Here is an 18,235-nt window from a genome sequence, read left to right on the forward strand (position 1 = left end):
ACTATCACGGTAGGTACAGGTCAAGATTATTATAGTTCATTCTAACTAAATAATAACAATGGTAAAAAAATTAAAATAAATAAAAAGGTAACAATGTGACTTTACAAAGAAAGAAAACTACATTGATACAACTAACTAAAATCATTGAGAACACATCCTTACTTTTAGACTAATTATTTCAAACATAATTTCTTTGCCAATTTTAGGTTTTAGTAACATTACCAAACAGAGACATGATGAAAGTCATGTAATGTATAACCTTTATATCTAGGGCTGGGACTTTAACTGATTAATTGCGATTCATTAATTACAGAAAATTAAGGCATTAAAAAAATTCACACATTTTAATCGCACGTAGTTTTTGCACCACAGAACCTTCAGTTTCGGGCATACCAATCATAGCGATGCACCAACCAAGAAGAGACAACAAACGCAAAGGGAGAAGCCGATCAGAGCGCTTTGCTTGACCCAGCGGATGTGAAATTTTGATTAAAAAAACTCACTCGTTGATTCACTCATACAACAAAATGTGTTTTACTTGAAAAAAAAAAATCTTCTCGGGTCAGTTTTACAAAACACAGGATAAGATGTTAATTTCCTTTGTGCAGGCACATGCGTGTGAGAGTGTGTGTGTGTGTGTGTGTGTGTGTGTGTGTGTGTGTGTGTGTGTCATCTTGGTGGTGAATGATGGATGCAAGGGAGGGGGGGGGGGCTGGTGTTAGTTTTTAATCTAGGACGCATCATCAGTAGTGTTCCTCCAGGTCTTAGGGTGTTTCGGCCATTATACACTATACACCCTCTCCGGAGGCGGCCAGCTCAGGGTCATGAGTCCCGAACCTGCGTCATTTCCAATTAATCATGAGAGTATCGTTCATCTTATGGATGGCAGACTTCTCATGGGACTGAGTCAAGCCTATAGGCTGACCGCATACCTCCTGGCTCCAGTTTAGGCATTTAGCAGAAGCTCAATGCCCAAACTGGAAGCTCCAAATCCAAGCGACCCACAACAAGCAAAGCAATACAATAAGCAATACGCAATACAACCATCAAAGTGATTAAGCATGAGGATAGCATTATGCCCCCTCCTCATGGGACTTAATCAACATCAATACCCAAACTGGAAGCTCCAAATCCAAAGCGACCCACAACAAGCAAAGCAATACAATAAGCAATAAGCAATACAACAATCAAAGTGATTAAGCATGAGGATAGCGTTATGCCCCCTCCTCATGGGACTTAATCAACATCAATACATCAACTGCATAGAGATATCAATCCAGAACAAAGAACAAATCGTATATACCTATACGAACGCTATCTAGCTTGGTTACTTTGGGGCCCAGCAGGGGTCCTTCCTCCTCATAAAAAGCCACTGGCTGCTTCTTTCGGCTGCCTCCGATGCAGCTTTGATGGCTGACCGCTGGCTTTGGCCTCTAATTCCCAGGTCTGCAAAGAGCCTGGTTGTAGATCTTGCCACAAACCCTCTGCATCCCACCTCCACTGGGCGGACTTCAGTGTTCCAGCCACGCTGTTGTGCTTCAGCCGCGAGCTCTGCATAGCGTAGGTGTTTCCGCTCGTAAGCCTCATCCACTGAGTCCTCCCAGGGTACTGTGAGCTCAATGATGTACACCTTTTTTAGAGATGGGGACCAGAGCACCAAGTCAGGTCTCAGGGTGGTTGTAGCGATCTCTGGAGGAAACACAAGTTGTCGGCCAATATCAGCCAGCATCTTCCAGTCGCGAGCCAAACGTAGTTGGCCTCGCTCAGATGGTGTCAAGCCACTCCTGGTTACCTTTGCCCCCTCACGGACAAAGGTGGTTGCCTGTTGGTGGTTGGATGCTGGTGACAGTAGGGAGTTGGTGGCAGCTCGTTTGTCCTCCAAGGTGGAGGCAAGGATCTTTAGGACTTGGTTGTGGCGCCATGTGTAACGTCCTTGGGCGAGACTGGTTTTGCACCCTGATAGAATGTGCCTTAGGGTGGCTGGAGTTGAACAAAGGGCACACCCCGGGTCTTCACCAAACCACTGGTGAAGGTTGACTGGTGTTGGAAGAACGTCATATGTAGCTCTTATGATAAAGCTCAACTGCCTCGCTTCCATGGCCCACATATCCTTCCAGCTGATCTTCCTCCTCTCCACACTGTCCCATCGTGTCCACTGGCCCTGTTTTGCAAGAGAGACTGCCTTGGCCCATCTTCCAGCCTCCTCCTGGTGGCGTACTTCCTCCACCACCATCTTTCTCCGTTCTGGTGCTGCTGCCTTACTCCAAGCAGGGCGAGTAGCTGTTAACCCAAAACCTCCTCGTCCCTGCTGAACATAGCCCACAGTTCAGCAGCAAATATAAACACACCATGTGCGCGGACATGCTCTCAGCGACAGTCTGTCCCAGACACGAGTGTCTCTCTTGTAGTTTCCAACATTTAGGACAGCGTTGATTACATTTTCTCTGACAACAGGCTATATCAGATATGAATGAATATCATAAACTATGCAGAACCCCCCCGCTGACAGAAACGCGCACATGGTGTGTTTATTTTTTTAACACAGTCCTTATATGCGGCAATCGCAATTTTCCCAATGGCGATTTGAATACAAAACAATACCAGCATGAACCCCCTAGAGGGCGTCATTACGCACAAATGACGACATGGCTTCGTTTATCTATGTCAGCATGTTTGAGGGCTGCTGTTGCTTCCTCCACTGCTTTGGCTGGTGTCCATTTGCGCCCGGTTGCCAAGGTCGGTGCGTTGTTGCTCACCACTAAATCTCTGGATTCATTCAGTGTCATCTGGAGTCTTGTTTTTGCACACTTGAACTCCTCTGTGAGACTGGTGAGGGGGAGCTTCCAAATATTAATATGCAATTAAAATGCGATTAAGTGTGATTAATTAATTACAAAGCCTGCAATTAATTCGATTAATTTTTTGAATCACATCCCAACCCTATTTATATCCTTATCTTCTAATTCCAGGTGGTTTTGCGCTATAAGACATTCTTCACATCATGCTCAGGTTCAGACACATGGGATTGTTCTGGGTCCTGTGGCAGTGATACCCTGCGGGGACCCTACACGGTGCAGACAACCGCAGACTGGTGTCAACGAGAAGGAATCATGACTCGACGGGTTCCCATCAATGCTCACTTCTATTTGACGTGAGTGAAGAGAGATGCACTATGACACAAAAAACAAAAACAATGAGACTTTAAATAGTAATTTAAAGTAGTAAAACAGCAGATCAACAAGCACACAACGCCTCGCGGTGCGAGGCGTTGTGTGCTTGTAGATCGTCTGTTTTCACTAGTTTAAATCATTAATTTTTAAAATGATAAATGCAAAACAAACGGTTTTGGACATACAAGGTTTCCACCCAACAACGACGATATATATATATATATATATATATATATATATATATATATATATATGTGTGTGTGTGTGTGTGTGTGTGTGTGTGTGTGTGTGTGTGTGTGTGTGTGTGTGTGTGTGTGTGTGTGTGTATTATAATCAATATAGTTTGATTAATTGTTGCACCCTATGTTTTTCCTTTACAATCTTTTTTGTTATATTTTTGTTTCTCAATTGCTTCATCTGACATAATGTGAGAACAATTATGACAGAAATACCAAACCACTTCATTATTAATAATAATAATCTCATCTCCCACAGGTTACAAGGTGGTAACTGGGTGAGTAACAGACAAAGCATTTCGGCCTGGAATGCTGCAGCGTGGGTGAACCTCAGGACCAGATCTGACACTGGGAAAGCCAACAGGCCTCCTCAGACCACCATCATACCTTCACTACGGTAACATAACACACTTCTCTTTTGTTCTTATACTCATTACTAACATCATCATACACATCATCATTCTATAAGTCACCAAATCTGTCTGTTCTTGGTCAGACTACTGTAGGCTTGACTCAGGCATGCAGAGTAGGGGTGTGCGCACTCACACGCAACACACACGCATTGCAAACATGCCAATTTAAATATTTTGTTTATACATATAATACATATCATTATGTATTTATAATACATTGTACTACATACTTCTACAAAAAACAAGTGGAAAATAAACTAATTATATAATCTCACTCTGTCTCTTATTTTCGTCTCTCAGAGTTCCTTCTAACTGTGGGAGAAACTTCAACCTGTTAGCATTTGACCCAGATGGAGACCGGGTTCAATGTCATGCTTGGGCTACTCTTCCTTCTGTTCTCAGCTTATCATATGCCGTGAGTTGATAAATAAGAACATAGATCACATCATACTGACGCAAACATTTAATTTCTACTATAATCATGATTACTATCATAATTAGTCTGTACTGTTTTTCTCTACACCTCTTAAAAATGTGACCCATTATTTCTCCTGGTTTGTTTTTGTACTCTTCCTGTCCTGTGTTCCTTCTCCCTTCTTTCAGAATTGCATTTTGTCATTTGCTGCCACCAGCAGCAGTAATGCGGGTACCTACGCTGTCCAGTTGTATATGCGGGACCATCCCAACCAGTCCATCACCCTCACAAACACTGGAGGATCTCAGACCACTTACACTACCGGCAGCAATCTCTCCTATATACCTCTACAGTTTGCTGTCGACGGTACACAGTTAAACCCTTAGTTCATCTAAAAACGGACCCCTAGTGGTCTATTTTCTTAGGGGTTCTCAACCAGTGCTAATAAAGTGAATGGATAATCAAAGTAAATCAATAATGTAACATATTAAAACGTAAAGCCGTTAAATTGTTTATATATAGATAGATACCTTTATTATTATTTTTTATACCTTTATTTCCCATTTGTGTTCAGTGTATGGATCAGTACCCAGCTGTACAGAGGGACGGTATCTACCCAGGTTCCTGTCTCCCACCCCGGCTAACAGAGCACGGCTCTACACCCATGTTGGACACACACTGGAAATCACCATCAACACACAGGCAACACACTCCACGTGAGTAAGAGACAACAAGAGTGAGGCCCTCCACTCCAGTACAGTAAACTGGAGCATTCAGCCTAGAACTACACAGCATAGTGTTTTCCGTAACATAACATTCCTTTAAAGTGATTGTTTTTGCCCTGTGGTGTTAATGTATCAGATGTGTGTTTTGTCCTTGTCCATGTGTAAAGGGGTTCTGCACATCTGCCATACAGAATGAAGTCATTTAGTTGGTGTTTTGTTGTCCTGGGGTGTCCCTTCTAAAGGTCTGAAAAAGTAAATTAAAACGTTTGAACCATGTTCTCTTCTCTGGTGGTGTTGTAGGGTCTCACAGCTGTTGTTCAGTGGACCCCACAACATGATCCTGACTGTACCAGCACAGGGACAGTTCATCCTGAGATGGACAGCATCACAGTCAGAGGTTGGAGAACATCACCCTGTCTGCTTTGTTGCTCAGACCAACAGGTCAGCAGTACTTAAATGATCTTCCTTTCTGTCTGTCTGTCTGTCTGTCTGTCTGTCTGTCTGTCTGTCTGTCTGTCTGTCTGTCTGTCTGTCTGTCTGTCTGTCTGTCTGTCTGTCTGTCTGCCCATTTTACTTTTCCTATTGTCTTAGACTTATAGAGTATTATTTTACAGTGTCATTAGGTCAGTTACTATATTACTTTTCTTATTTGTTTTACATGAGCATGATGATAAAAGCAATGTGTTATTTGTGTACGAGCGTCATTATTTTTATGAAGTAGTTCTCCCTATTTTTGTTAGTGCTATTGGGATCTACAAAATCTGTATAGCAGAGATCCTACCGTATCATTGGCTGGATAAAGGAAAAAAAAGTCACCACTAAGAAAATGTATAACTGAAATGTTTTGTATTCTCTAATCTTCATAGTGTTGTACCAGTAAACAAAGTGTTATGTTTACTATAGTTCATTGTGTTTGTTCTGTTTGCTACCTAATTTTGGAGTGGAAAGTCAAGTTATTGCATCACTTCTTTTTAATAGCTTACAGACTAACAGGTAAAATGTGTTTGTTTTCACAGTGCGAACAAATATCAGTCGGAGCTTCGCTGTGTCATCGTCTCTGTCTCAAATGGTGGGTGAACCATAACACCTGTTTACTACTGCATCATATTTCAAATTCAGAAATCTGAGGAAGTGGTTTGATGAGTTACATGTGTCATTGTTGTTATCTCCACCTGCAGCGCCTACAACCATGGCCCCCACTACCACAGAAATAAGTACAACCACTGAACCACTGTCTCGTAAGTCTAACGAAATGACGATACATTTTCATCTCGACCGATCGGCATGAAACGCCACACATTATCTCTGTAGTCGAGTGATCACTACTTAGCTGTCACATTTATCAGGTTCCATTGCAATTGGCTTTGGCTAACAAAGTTTGCGGGAGTGGCCCGTTAACAACAAAATGCAACGCCTGGCTCAATGTAGCCTGACGCACCGGGGGTTCGAGGCCCAAAATTGCACAACACCATCTTATAACCAAAAGGTCTTTATTTCTGTTGAAACATTGACAGCGACAATTTAAGCAGTGTTCAATCTAAAACAAATGAACAACTTATGTGGGTTATACTATCATCATCATCTTCTGGAAACCTTTCATTTCAGTGAAAGCCAATGTGATTTGCGATGAGACCGCCATGACAGTAGAGGTGAACAAATCCTCATTCAGGGGACTTGAAGGACATCTGCGACTCAATGATCCAAGCAACGTAGCCTGCAGTCTGGAAAGCCAACAAAACAGCACTCACATCATAGCAGTGATCCCCCTCAGTGGCTGTGGTACTGAGATTGAGGTAAAGTAGTCATTCCTGGATGCTAGTTGGTCACATCTGTTCTACACATAATTATGTAATGGGGCTGTGGTACTAGAGAGTTGTGTTGTATTGTTCTGTTGCGCTGCCTCTTTAAGGAATGTGATCTGTTTGTCTGTCTATCTGTCTGTCTGTCTGTCTGTCTGTCTGTCTGTCTGTCTGTCTGTCTGTCTGTCTGTCTGTCTGTCTGTCTGTCTGTCAGCATGCCTGCCTGTCAGTCAGACACACACACACACACACACACACACACACACACACACACACACACACACACACACACACACACACACACACACACACACACACACACACACACACACACACACACACACACACACACACACAGAGAGAGAGAGAGAGAGAGAGAAATGGACAATACAAATAACAATGCAACAATGCTTATGTAATCAGGCTGCAAACAGACTCCAGTGTTCAATGTTGGTATCACTTTCATCCAAGTTGTTAATTCATGACTACTGGATCAGACTAAACTCTTATCTTCAGAACTACTGGGTCAGAATAAAGTCTTACCTTCAGAACGACTGGGTCAGACTAAACTCCTACCTTCACTGGGTCAGACTAAACTCCTATCTTCATAACCACTGGGTTAGACTAAACTAAAATCTCCTGCGTACAGGAGGATGACGAGAACCTCATCTTCAAAAATGCCATCACCACCGTTGACAACACCAGTGACGTCATCACCCGCACGCACCTGTTGGAGGTGGAGGTCTACTGCCAGTACCCCAAGACTGGCAACGTGACCCTGAGTTACAGCGTCCACAGAAACAACGTCACGGTCCAGGAGAAGGGCTTCGGTACGTTCACCTACCAGTTTGAGTTCTTTCACAGCCGGCGTTTCACCTCCATGATGGACCCCCGCTCCTATCCGCTGGAGTACGACGTAGGGGACAAGATCTACATGGAGATAGAGGCCTCGTCTTCACTCAACAACACCGAGCTGTTTGTGGTGTCCTGCAGAGCTGCGCCGTACGACAACCCCAGCTACCAACCAGCCTACTCCATCATAGAACATGGGTGAGTGCAGTTTACAACACAGCACACACGCACGTCGCACGCACACCCTTTAGTCTTTTTTTAAGCCATATTTAGGCCGTTTCCCAATAGGGGGGAGTGGAGATCACAGCCTGGCTATTTCTGGTTCCTTGGCCTAGGAATCTCTGATTTAGGTTATTGTTATTATAGTATTCATAATGATATTTGAGCTTCCAGTTGAGGAAGTTACAAGCCAGGGGGAATACCATGCAACAGAATACGGAAACATTGTCACACAATGAATTCATTACTGCTTTTATAATTTCTCTCACATAAATGCCTGCTTTTTTGTGTTCTAAGCTGCACAAAAAATGTTATGTTTGTGTTATTATACTATTAGTTTTTTGTGAGAATATACACCACACTCTCTTAGCATCAATAGGTGTTTTGTTCTTGTTTCCAACCAGGTGTACCGTGGACCACACTGTTGAAGTTCTTTCACCACGCCATGAGAGACATTTCCAGTTTTCAATGGAGGCCTTCAAATTCATTGGATCGCATGATCAGGTAAACAGGGATTTTTTTTCTTCTTTTTTTCAGTCTACTACGATAGTAGACTGACAGGAAATGGGGGAGAGATGGGGAGTGACGCGCAGCGACATCTGGTCGGGCTCGGGAATCGAACCAGCGACCCGCTGCAGGCTACACAGAGCCTATGTGGTGTGCGGCTGGAACAGTGGACAGGGAACTGTTTAGCTCCAGTGATGGTACAATTATTTCCACAAAGAAACAAGGTTTTAAACTGTGTTTGTCTCAGGTGTACATCAGCTGTTCTGTTATGCTGTGTGAAGCCGGGAACCCCAACGCCAGATGTTCCAAGGGATGCATCAACTCCACTCAGTCTGGAGCCAACCACCGACGGAAGAGAGAGGCTGTCATTCAAACTGCAAGGCACTACATTTCCCAGGGTCCCCTGCGCCTGAGAAGGTCGTCTGAGATCACAGGTGACTCTGAAACCTTTCTCAAGTCTGTGATGAATTGAAGTGTGCTAGTAGGTGTGCAGTTCCCCCCAGTTTGATTCCAGCTGGAGTACTGTGTGTGTATAGCATGTCATGGACCCTCTGCTTTCTGTCTGTCTACACTCTCCTTATCTGCGGACAGTTACATATTAATTTAGGGGTCCTTGACGTGAAATGTTTGAAAAAGAAAGAAGTTAACTAGTGAAAACAGCAGATCTACAAGCTCGCAACATGTCGCCATGCAACGTGTTGTGAGCTTGTATAACGGCTATTTTCCTTAAAAGTGTTTTTAAATGGGATCATTATTATATTATTTTTAAAGAGGCTAGATTTTGTATTTATTTTTTTAAATTATGACATTTATGTACATTGTCCCCTATGTCCTGTATTTTAAAAATGGGAAAGAAATCCAATAAAATATAAAAAAAAATAAAAAATAAACAGAAATAAACAAAATGTAGCAAACAGAAAATCAATGGGTATTTACTCACCGACCCATCCAGTCCTGACCCACTGTTGTTCTATCATGCATGTTCTCACAGTGTTGTTGTTTTTCCTCAGCTACCAGCCTGAACCTGAACCTGAACCTGGTCTTCGTGGCTGGATGTCTTCTCACAGTGGTCGCCATGATCTGTGCAGTGGCCATCTACAAGGTCCAGAAGACAACCAGGATGAAATATGAACTGCTGCCATCTACTGAAGGTTAAGGCAGCAATGTGTGTTGCATCTTGATCTGCCATGCACATTAGGGGTGTAACGATAGATTTTAATAGCGATTCGATACATATCACAACACATGGTTGACGATACGATACATGGACGATATTGGTTCATTCATGGCGATACGATACGATTCGATTTAATTATTTAAAATCGATAAAGTAACTATTTAGCAAAGAAATTAAATCTGCGTGAAAGGTTTGGATAGTGCAGGTTTTTAAGGGAAACATGTATTATTATGGATATCAATAAGTAAACAGTGATTATCTGCCAAATATAAGGACATTGTATATTGACAAACCTGCACCTTGACAAGAACCCAGAGATTACACACATTTATCGATAGACCAGTATAGCTATATGGAAAGGAAAAGTAATTAAACCCCTCCTTTTATTTTTTTCTTCTTAAAAATACTAAATACAATGCACAAGTAGGTAGTATTGATACAATCGATTCTTTGCAATGCCGATTCGATACGATACAAAATAAAATGATACGATTTGATTTTAGCTGTTTTCATTTTTATATACTTTGATTTTTTAAGTTAAAAACGATATGTCGATACAGTTATTATATCGTTACACCCCTAATACGCATACATGTGTGATTCTTTGTAATCATTGGTTGGGGAGTTTTATCAAGATGGGATTTATCACAGGTGATTTTAAAGTAGCCTATGATATTGTCGTTGTCGAGCGGAAACCTTGTATCTCCAAGTTTCAAATTTGTATGTTCTTCTGTAAAGTAAAGCCCTGCTTCATCATAAAAGGCGGTCCGTCGCACAAAAGTAGTGAAAACAGCACACACAACGCCTCGCGGGCGTTGTGTGCTTGTAAATCGTCTGTTTTCACTAGTTTAAATCATTTTTAAAATGATAAATGCATAACGAACGGTTTTGGACATATAGGGTTTTCACCCGACAACGACAACATATTAACTGGTGACAAGGTGTTTCTTCTGATGTGATTTGTTTTCAGCAATGTTATCATATTCTGGAAGGGGAATTAATATTAAGGATGTTAAAAAAATGGTACAACATAATTCTCATTGTGTAACTGAATTAGTATATCCTGTGTTTTGTTTAATCTCTGGCATTTAAATGATCTGAAGTTGAATCATTAAACAATACTTATATTACAGTTTGTCTGAAGTATTTACTACATACCAAGTCGGCTGTTCTGTCATTTTAGCTGTAGTCATTCATGTTGACCCTGTCACTGTATGGACTTAAATATTGAGTGAATAAAATGACACGCTTGATCATAAACATATTCCACAGATGTCTCTAATACTACTACAGTTCAATACAAGGTCAATAACACTTATTTTAACAATTTACTAGGGCTGGGATACGATTAAAACTTTTAATCTAATTAATTACAGGCTCTGTGATTAATTAATCGCAATTAATCGCATTTTAATCGCACATCGATATTTGACCTGAGAAGCATTTTGTTGTACGAGTGAATCAACAAGTGAGTTTTTTAATTCTAAATTTCGCATCCACTGGGCCAAGCAAAACGCTCTGATCGGCTACTTCTCCCTTTGCGTTTGTTGTTTCTTCTTGGTTGGTGCATTGCTATGATCGGTATGCCCAAAACTGAAGGTTCTGTGGTTCTAAGTGCGATTAAAATGCGTTTATTCTTTTAATCGCGTTAATTTTCTGTAATTAATGAATCGCAATTAATCAGTTAAAGTCCCAGCCTTACAATTTACCCTACCTTAAATCTGTAGGTGATGCTCATCACATCAACCAACAAACCCTGTCCAAAAAGGTTGTATGACTGTTGATTAACACGCTGAGTAGACTGAGGATTAACAGTGTCCGCAGAAAACAGAAAACTGCCCTAAATACTGACTGGGTTGTGATTTCTGTCACTTTAGCTGTAGTCATTCATGTTGACCCTGTCACTGTACAGTATGTACTTGAATATTCAGTGAATGAAATGACACACTTGATCGTATACATGCAGATGTCTCTAAATCATTCATGACGAACACATAGAAACAAATAAGTAAGTTGGGCGTACAGTACCGATGAGATAAGTAATAAGCTAAGTGGGCCAGGTATTTTCCAGGCCTCAAGACATTATGGATCCAACACTGGGTGTTGTGTGACTATTGCAGCATCCTTTCTGTCATCAACTGTGAGCTGTTAGGTTACTGGTGGGCTGATGAGGTCATTGGGCTTAGTTTAGTAATGCCATAACTAGATGGTAATGCCATAATGCAACACTGACTAACTCTATGATCAGGGGTCGGCAAGTAAGTTTGGCTTCAGGCCAATATAAGGGACCATGGTCCTCTTGAAAATCCCCTTCCAAACGAACCATGGTCCGGTCCTCTGCGGGTGTGAACGCAGCCGGACTTTATAGAGGACCAAATGTAGGTCTGTTCAGCCTACAGTGCATTCTGCATTGTGTGTTATTCATTGAAGAACAATAAGGAAAATATAATAAACCACTACTCGTTAGGTTACGGTACATTGTAACTTCTACTAGAAGACACTACGCTCATCAATCTTTACGTTTTGCAGTTGTGAAGCTGGATTAATACTTAGTTATAAAAGCATGTCTTTCTTACGGGAATCACTATTGATATGACCGGTGCTGATATTTCTCCATGAGCTGCAATAGTAGGCTACACGTTAATTTTATCATAGACTCTTCTCCCTGTGAGCCGGTGCTGCGGTGTCTTGTACATGGAAACTGGTGACCCATCGTGTGCGGAAACGTTTCGGCCTACATTGGCCTTCATCAGGTGTAAACTGAAGAAGGCCAATGTAGGCCGAAATGTTGTCTTTTTTTTTTATTCTGCTGACTCTAATTAATACATTGATTTGGGGAGCTTCCAGACAGTGTGCGGACCTTCTCTTCTTTTCTACTGTTCTGTTTTTTGGTTCAGCACCCGTCACAGTCTTTTTGGATGTTTATTGTTAAATTAATCAAGTAGGCTTAATAGGCTATACGTTTTGAGAGAGAGTGAGTGAGTGAGTGAGTGAGTGAGTGAGTGAGTGAGTGAGTGAGTGAGTGAGTGAGTGAGTGAGTGAGTGAGTGAGTGAGTGAGTGAGTGAGTGAGTGAGTGAGTGAGTGAGTGAGTGAGAGAAAGAGAGAGAGAGAGAGAGAGATTCCTCCGTCCATCCATCGCTAATTGCTGCCAGAAATGTGTGAGTTTCGATTCTAAAAAAAAAAGAAAGAAAAAAAGCTGCTGCTACTCAAAGATTTGTCATTTCAGATCATGACAAGTGATAAGCCAGTGGGCCAATTACATGAGTTATATTTCGTTGTTGTCGGGTGGAAACCTTGTCGGGTCCAAAACCGTTTGTTTTGTATTTATCATTTTTTTTGTATTTATGATTTAAACTAGTGCACAACGAGGCGTTGTGTGCTTGTAGATCTGCTGTTTTCACTACTTTTGTGCGACGGCCTTGAATGATGAAGCAGGGCTTTGCTTTGCGAAAAAAATTACAAATTTGAAACTTGGAGATACAAGGTTTCTGCCCGACAGTGACGATTTACTTTGTTGGCCGCCCCCAGCCCCCAAAATGGAACGAAGTCCCGCTTTTCCCAATGGCCAGCACGTCCCTGGTCCTGGGATCCTCTCTGTACTGAGTGCACAGCGTCTGCAGCACAGAGATAAACAGGCATGCACACACACACATTCAGTAAACACACAGTAGATCAGTCGGTGGTTCTCAAACTTTTTTCATCTCAAGGACCCCCACATTGATATGTATTGTATTTGGCTGCAGACCCTCATCTTAAAAGTTCTTGTTCCAGGGACCCCATGCAGAAGATAAAGATGTATGTTAAAACAGTATTCAAAACATTCCAATAATGTTCAATATTTTTTTCAAAATCTTTCAAAAGTGGCAGATCTGCAAGCTTGTAGATCTGCTATTTTTCGAATAGCTGACATATAAATATATTAACTAGATAGCTGGGGACCCCATGGAACCGCTCGAGTGTCTTGCAATGCACCAACAAACCACTTGGTGCCAGTGTTTGTATACGTCTCAACCATGCTCTATACTGCTGATTGAAACTGAAACTCTTGCTTGTGTTTTTTATACCTCAAATGTCACAGCACTGCACAAATGACGCCCGCGACTCATCCATGAACTGGAGCTGTAGCACGGTATAATAAATGGATTATAAACACTTAATGGGGAAATCTAAATTAGAGTCATCTACTGCCTGATGACACCCAGGGCCACCGCGTATCCTGACATTTTATTTCAATTAGAAGTCCTAATCATGTAATAAAGCCAATGGAATGGATGTCATTTCCCTTTTACAACAGGTGAGGTGATGAAACCATTGTGAATCTCATGATGTTTAATCCCTCAGGTTGATCTACAGACACCCATGTAATGTCATTCTTATCTCCGTTGTAAAGTAACTAAAGTACATATACTCAAATACTGTACTTTTCATTTTATATATATATATATATAAAATGAGGGCAAAGGTGTGACAAGGCCCTGCAGAAAATGCATGCACACTCAGCACCCCTAAAAACCAGTACTTGGGATTTGTTGATGTAAATGTTCACATAGAGTGTAATAATTGGTAAAACAAACTTTTGGCCTATATATATATATATATATATATATATATATATCCGGAAAATACTGTATATATATATATATATATATATATATATATATTTATACAGTATTTTCCGGACTATAAGGCGCACCGGACTATTAGGCGCACTGTCAATGAATGGTCTATTTTCGAACTGTTTTCATATATAAGGCGCACCGGACTATAAGGCGCACATAATAGACGCTACCGTTGCGTTATGCATCCAACAGATGGAGCTGTGCTAAAGGGAATGTCAATGTCAATGAATGATCCATATATAAGGCGCACTGGACTATAAGGCGCACTGTAGGTTTTTTTAAGCGCGCCTTATAGTCCGGAAAATACGGTGTATATATATATATATATATATATATATATATATATATATATATTATGCAGTATTTCCAATTTCCAGTACATCTCAGAGGCAAATAGGCTATTGTACTTTTACTCCACTACGATTATTTGAAAACTTGGGAGTGGGACCACTTGGGACCCCTTGGACCCAAAAGTCCAAGGGTTCCCAAAGGTGTCACCATCTAAATGTGTTAATACACCATCACAATCATTTTAAACATGACATTTTTGTAGGGGTCTCAGAAGTAATGTTCAGAAGAAGTAATGATGTTCTCCCAAATCCTTATATAGTAAACTTATTCTCCTAAAAACTGGCTAACAGAACAAAGGCAGGGTGCAATGAGGGAGCAGAGTTCTTGGTGACATCACCACCAACAAGTGCAACCTGATATAAACCAGTAAGACTCCCTAATCGGGAGATAAGCGACCGTTGGTCGCTTATCTCCACAAATAGGCCAACAGTTTGTTTTACCAATTATTACACTCTATGTGAACATTTACATCAACAAATCCCAAGTACTGGTTTTTAGGGGTGCTGAGTGTGGCGCAGCAGCGTGTCATGCATTTGCTGCAGGGCCTTGTCACACCTTTGCCCTGCTGACATCAGTATGACATCACACTGCATGTTTTTTACCTTAGCAACCAACTGTTTACCCTAGCAACCAACTGTTTACCAAAGCAACCATGTTTTTTTACCCTAGCAACCAACTGTTTACCCTAGCAACCAACTGTTTACCATAGCAACCATGTTTTTTACCTTACCAACCAACTGGTTACCATAGCAACCACTGTTTTAGACCACTGTTTCTTGCCGGTCTTATATAAGGGTCATTTGTGTACAGTGTGATGTCATACTGATGTCAGCAGTGTGATGTCATACTGATGCGGAGATATGAGCAGGGCAAAGGTGTGACGTGTGACGTGTGATCGACGGACGGACGGACGGCCGGTGCAGGTTTTGATACTAAACTGCGACCTGACGGTCGCAATAACAAAACCCACAAGAAATCTTTTGTAGTTTTTAAAATATTTAACTTTAAGGCGAGACACTAGGTGAATAGAGTTAAAAAAATAACTAATAGTTACCACAATTAAACTTTTCCAGTTGATTACTTGCGTCAAGAATTTTTTAATTACAAGTTTTCTGAAATTATATGTTTAGATGTTTAGCAAATTAGGCATTACATGCCAAAAAGGTACACCAGTAAGACTCCCTAATTGGGAGATAAGCGACCGTCAGGTCGCAGCGTGATTTTAGGCCAAAATGTGTAGAAGTGTGGAAAAACGTGTATGTAAAAATTCGGCCTGATGGTGGCGCTATATGGGACAGATGCATGTTGAGATGAGTGTAGCCATACTGTGTACCGATTTGCATGATTGTAGGGCAAAATCTGTAGGAGCAGTGTCCAAAAATGTGTTTGAAAAAGTCTGCCTGATGGTGGCGCTATATGGGACAGATGCATTTTGATGACATGAGTGTAGAGCAAGTGTGTACCGATTTGCGTGATTTTAGGGCAAAATTTGTAGGAGCAGTGTCCAAAAATGTGTTTTAAAAAATCGGCCTGAAGGTGGCGCTAAATGGGACATATCCATGTTGATGAGATGAGTGTAGACATACTGTGTACCGATTTGTGTGATTTTAGGGCAAAAACTGTAGAAGCAGTGTCCAAAAATGTGTTTTTCAAGAATCGGCCTCATGGTGGCGCTAGAAGAGGGCCATGTGAGAATTGATGGGTGGAGGTTGTGGTTTGGCAGGCAAGGAGTATGTGTGCAAAATCTGGCATGGATCGGGGCAACGGTTGCGGAGATATGAGCAGGGCAAAAGTGTGACGTGTGACGTGTGACGGAGGGACAGACGGACAGACGGACAGACGGACAGACATCCGGTGGAGGTTTTGGTAGTAAGTGCGACCTGACGGTCGCAATAAATCTTTCCTTTTCTTGACATATTAGAGACAAAACAAATTACAGAGGGGATTTTAGATATCTCTTTTTATCACTCCATAAATCATAAAATAGTGTCAAAAAACTATTTTCCACCATGTTTTTAGGAATAAAATGTGATCAGGCTATGAATGATATCAACAAACCCTTCTGTAAAAAATCTTCAGGATATAGATAAGAATAAAACTGGAAGGTTTGGTGTATGTGGGTGCAACTGAAGTGGAGATTTGTGTACCTAAGTATTAGGAAAAACACATTTTGAGAAAACGGCCTTTAAAGATGAGACACACGCCATCCTATACAAACCAATTGTAACTTCAAAGTCCATTTTAATCATGTTAGATGCATCAAAAACACCTGTCCTCGGTTCTGGTGACTCATACTGCCCTCCTAATATTATGTGAGGGGGCCATGTTTCATATATATATATATATATATATATATATATATATTAGCCCTGCAGCAGTGTTCACTGTTCATCCTGTAGGTTAGCTACACTTGATCAACCCTTCCAGCCTAAGGACCGCAGTCTGCAGGTAAAAAAAATAAAAAATAAAATGTGTACACCTGTGTCTTGTTAAGCTGTAGCCAATACAAAAAACAAAAAACATTCCTTGGGCTAAAAAACTGCCCTACAAGACTATGGTTTAGTGATGAAAAGTGATGATTCATCACTTTTAACACTTTCGTGGTGGCCGTTTTAGCCCAATGAATGTTTTTTTATGCAAAACGGATGTTTGCAATGGATCCAGAATCATGAAAACCCCCTAGTTTGACCAGTTATATGCTACTTAAAGCAGATTATTTTTTAGTTTTGGGAATCTATGACCAAAACTCCTTACCTAGGGTTTGGAAGTCACTTTGGAAGTGACGTGGGCATGGGAAGTGGATAAATGTCACTTGATGATAAACGCGGGCGGTTCTCTCGGCTGGCTCCACGTATTCTATTGAAGTCAGTGGGCGCCGCCCCCGCTCAGCGTGCAGATCATGTGGAATCAACTGCTCCTCTATCCGTGGGCTTTGCTAGTTGCTTTTTCGCCCCCCTTCTTTGGTTTGGGAAGGGCGATATACGTGTCGGAAGGTATTTGGCCGGGCGGAGCCAGGCTGTCTGCACGTATTTTAACGAGGCTTTCTCCTCGTTAGATGTGGAATCGAGCGCCACAGCCCACCAGCCTTCCCTCATTTGTGCCTCGGCAAGTTTCGCCCTTCCTCGTTTGTGCTCGGCTCGTGCGAGCAGAGGCGAGCGATTCATTGCAGCAGAGGAGGAAAAAACGGTGAGTGGTTTAAACATGCTCAAGTTAACATTTCCCATTTGGCAATGCTTTAGATGACAAGTCGATACAGCGTACACAGTACACTATCGTTTTACTCACGTTCAGAGCGATTTTTTGGACTATAGAGACATTGACAGCCAAGAAAAATCCATCAGAAGGACTTCGCCGTCGGAAAGTTCACTTATTATTAAGCACCGCTGTGATATACGCAGTATACGGAGCTTCAGTAGCCTACCTCGCCTCATCTAAGCCTACTCCTGCCTCAAAACCTCTGGAATAAAACGGGACCCAATTTTGCTCTTTACTTTGACCACATATTCAGTCTACACTACACCAAATCTATTTTTGCCAATCTATGCAGTGCCACAAATCAACAAGCTCGCAATTGGGTTTGTTCCCCCTGGCATGATAGGATATAGAAGTCGGAGTTCAAGTGGTTTGTAATCAGAGTCAGATTAATATATTCCCCGCAAATTACACAAGCACTGGCTGAGATGGAGATCTGTCGAGTTACACAAGCATGAAATGAGATCGGAGATCTGTTTTTCTCTCCATTCAGAGTGGT

General features: G+C 41.6%; 1 protein-coding gene across 1 annotated transcript; it reads left to right on the forward strand.

The window, feature by feature from the left end:
- Window positions 1–6,596: 6,596 nt before the first annotated feature.
- On the forward strand, window positions 6,597–9,492 carry LOC308288914 (ZP domain-containing protein-like; the record flags this gene model as incomplete). Its single annotated transcript, XM_080730388.1, has 4 exons — window positions 6,597–6,752; window positions 7,408–7,808; window positions 8,595–8,770; window positions 9,404–9,492. The coding sequence occupies 4 exons, from the start codon at window positions 6,597–6,599 to the stop codon at window positions 9,490–9,492; spliced, it is 822 nt and encodes a 273-aa protein (XP_080586514.1).
- Between the last annotated feature and the right edge of the window lie 8,743 nt (window positions 9,493–18,235).

The sequence above is a fragment of the Nannobrachium achirus genome (assembly GCF_963921795.1).
Source record: "Nannobrachium achirus genome assembly, chromosome: 7".
Classification (NCBI taxonomy): Eukaryota; Metazoa; Chordata; class Actinopteri; order Myctophiformes; family Myctophidae; genus Nannobrachium; species Nannobrachium achirus.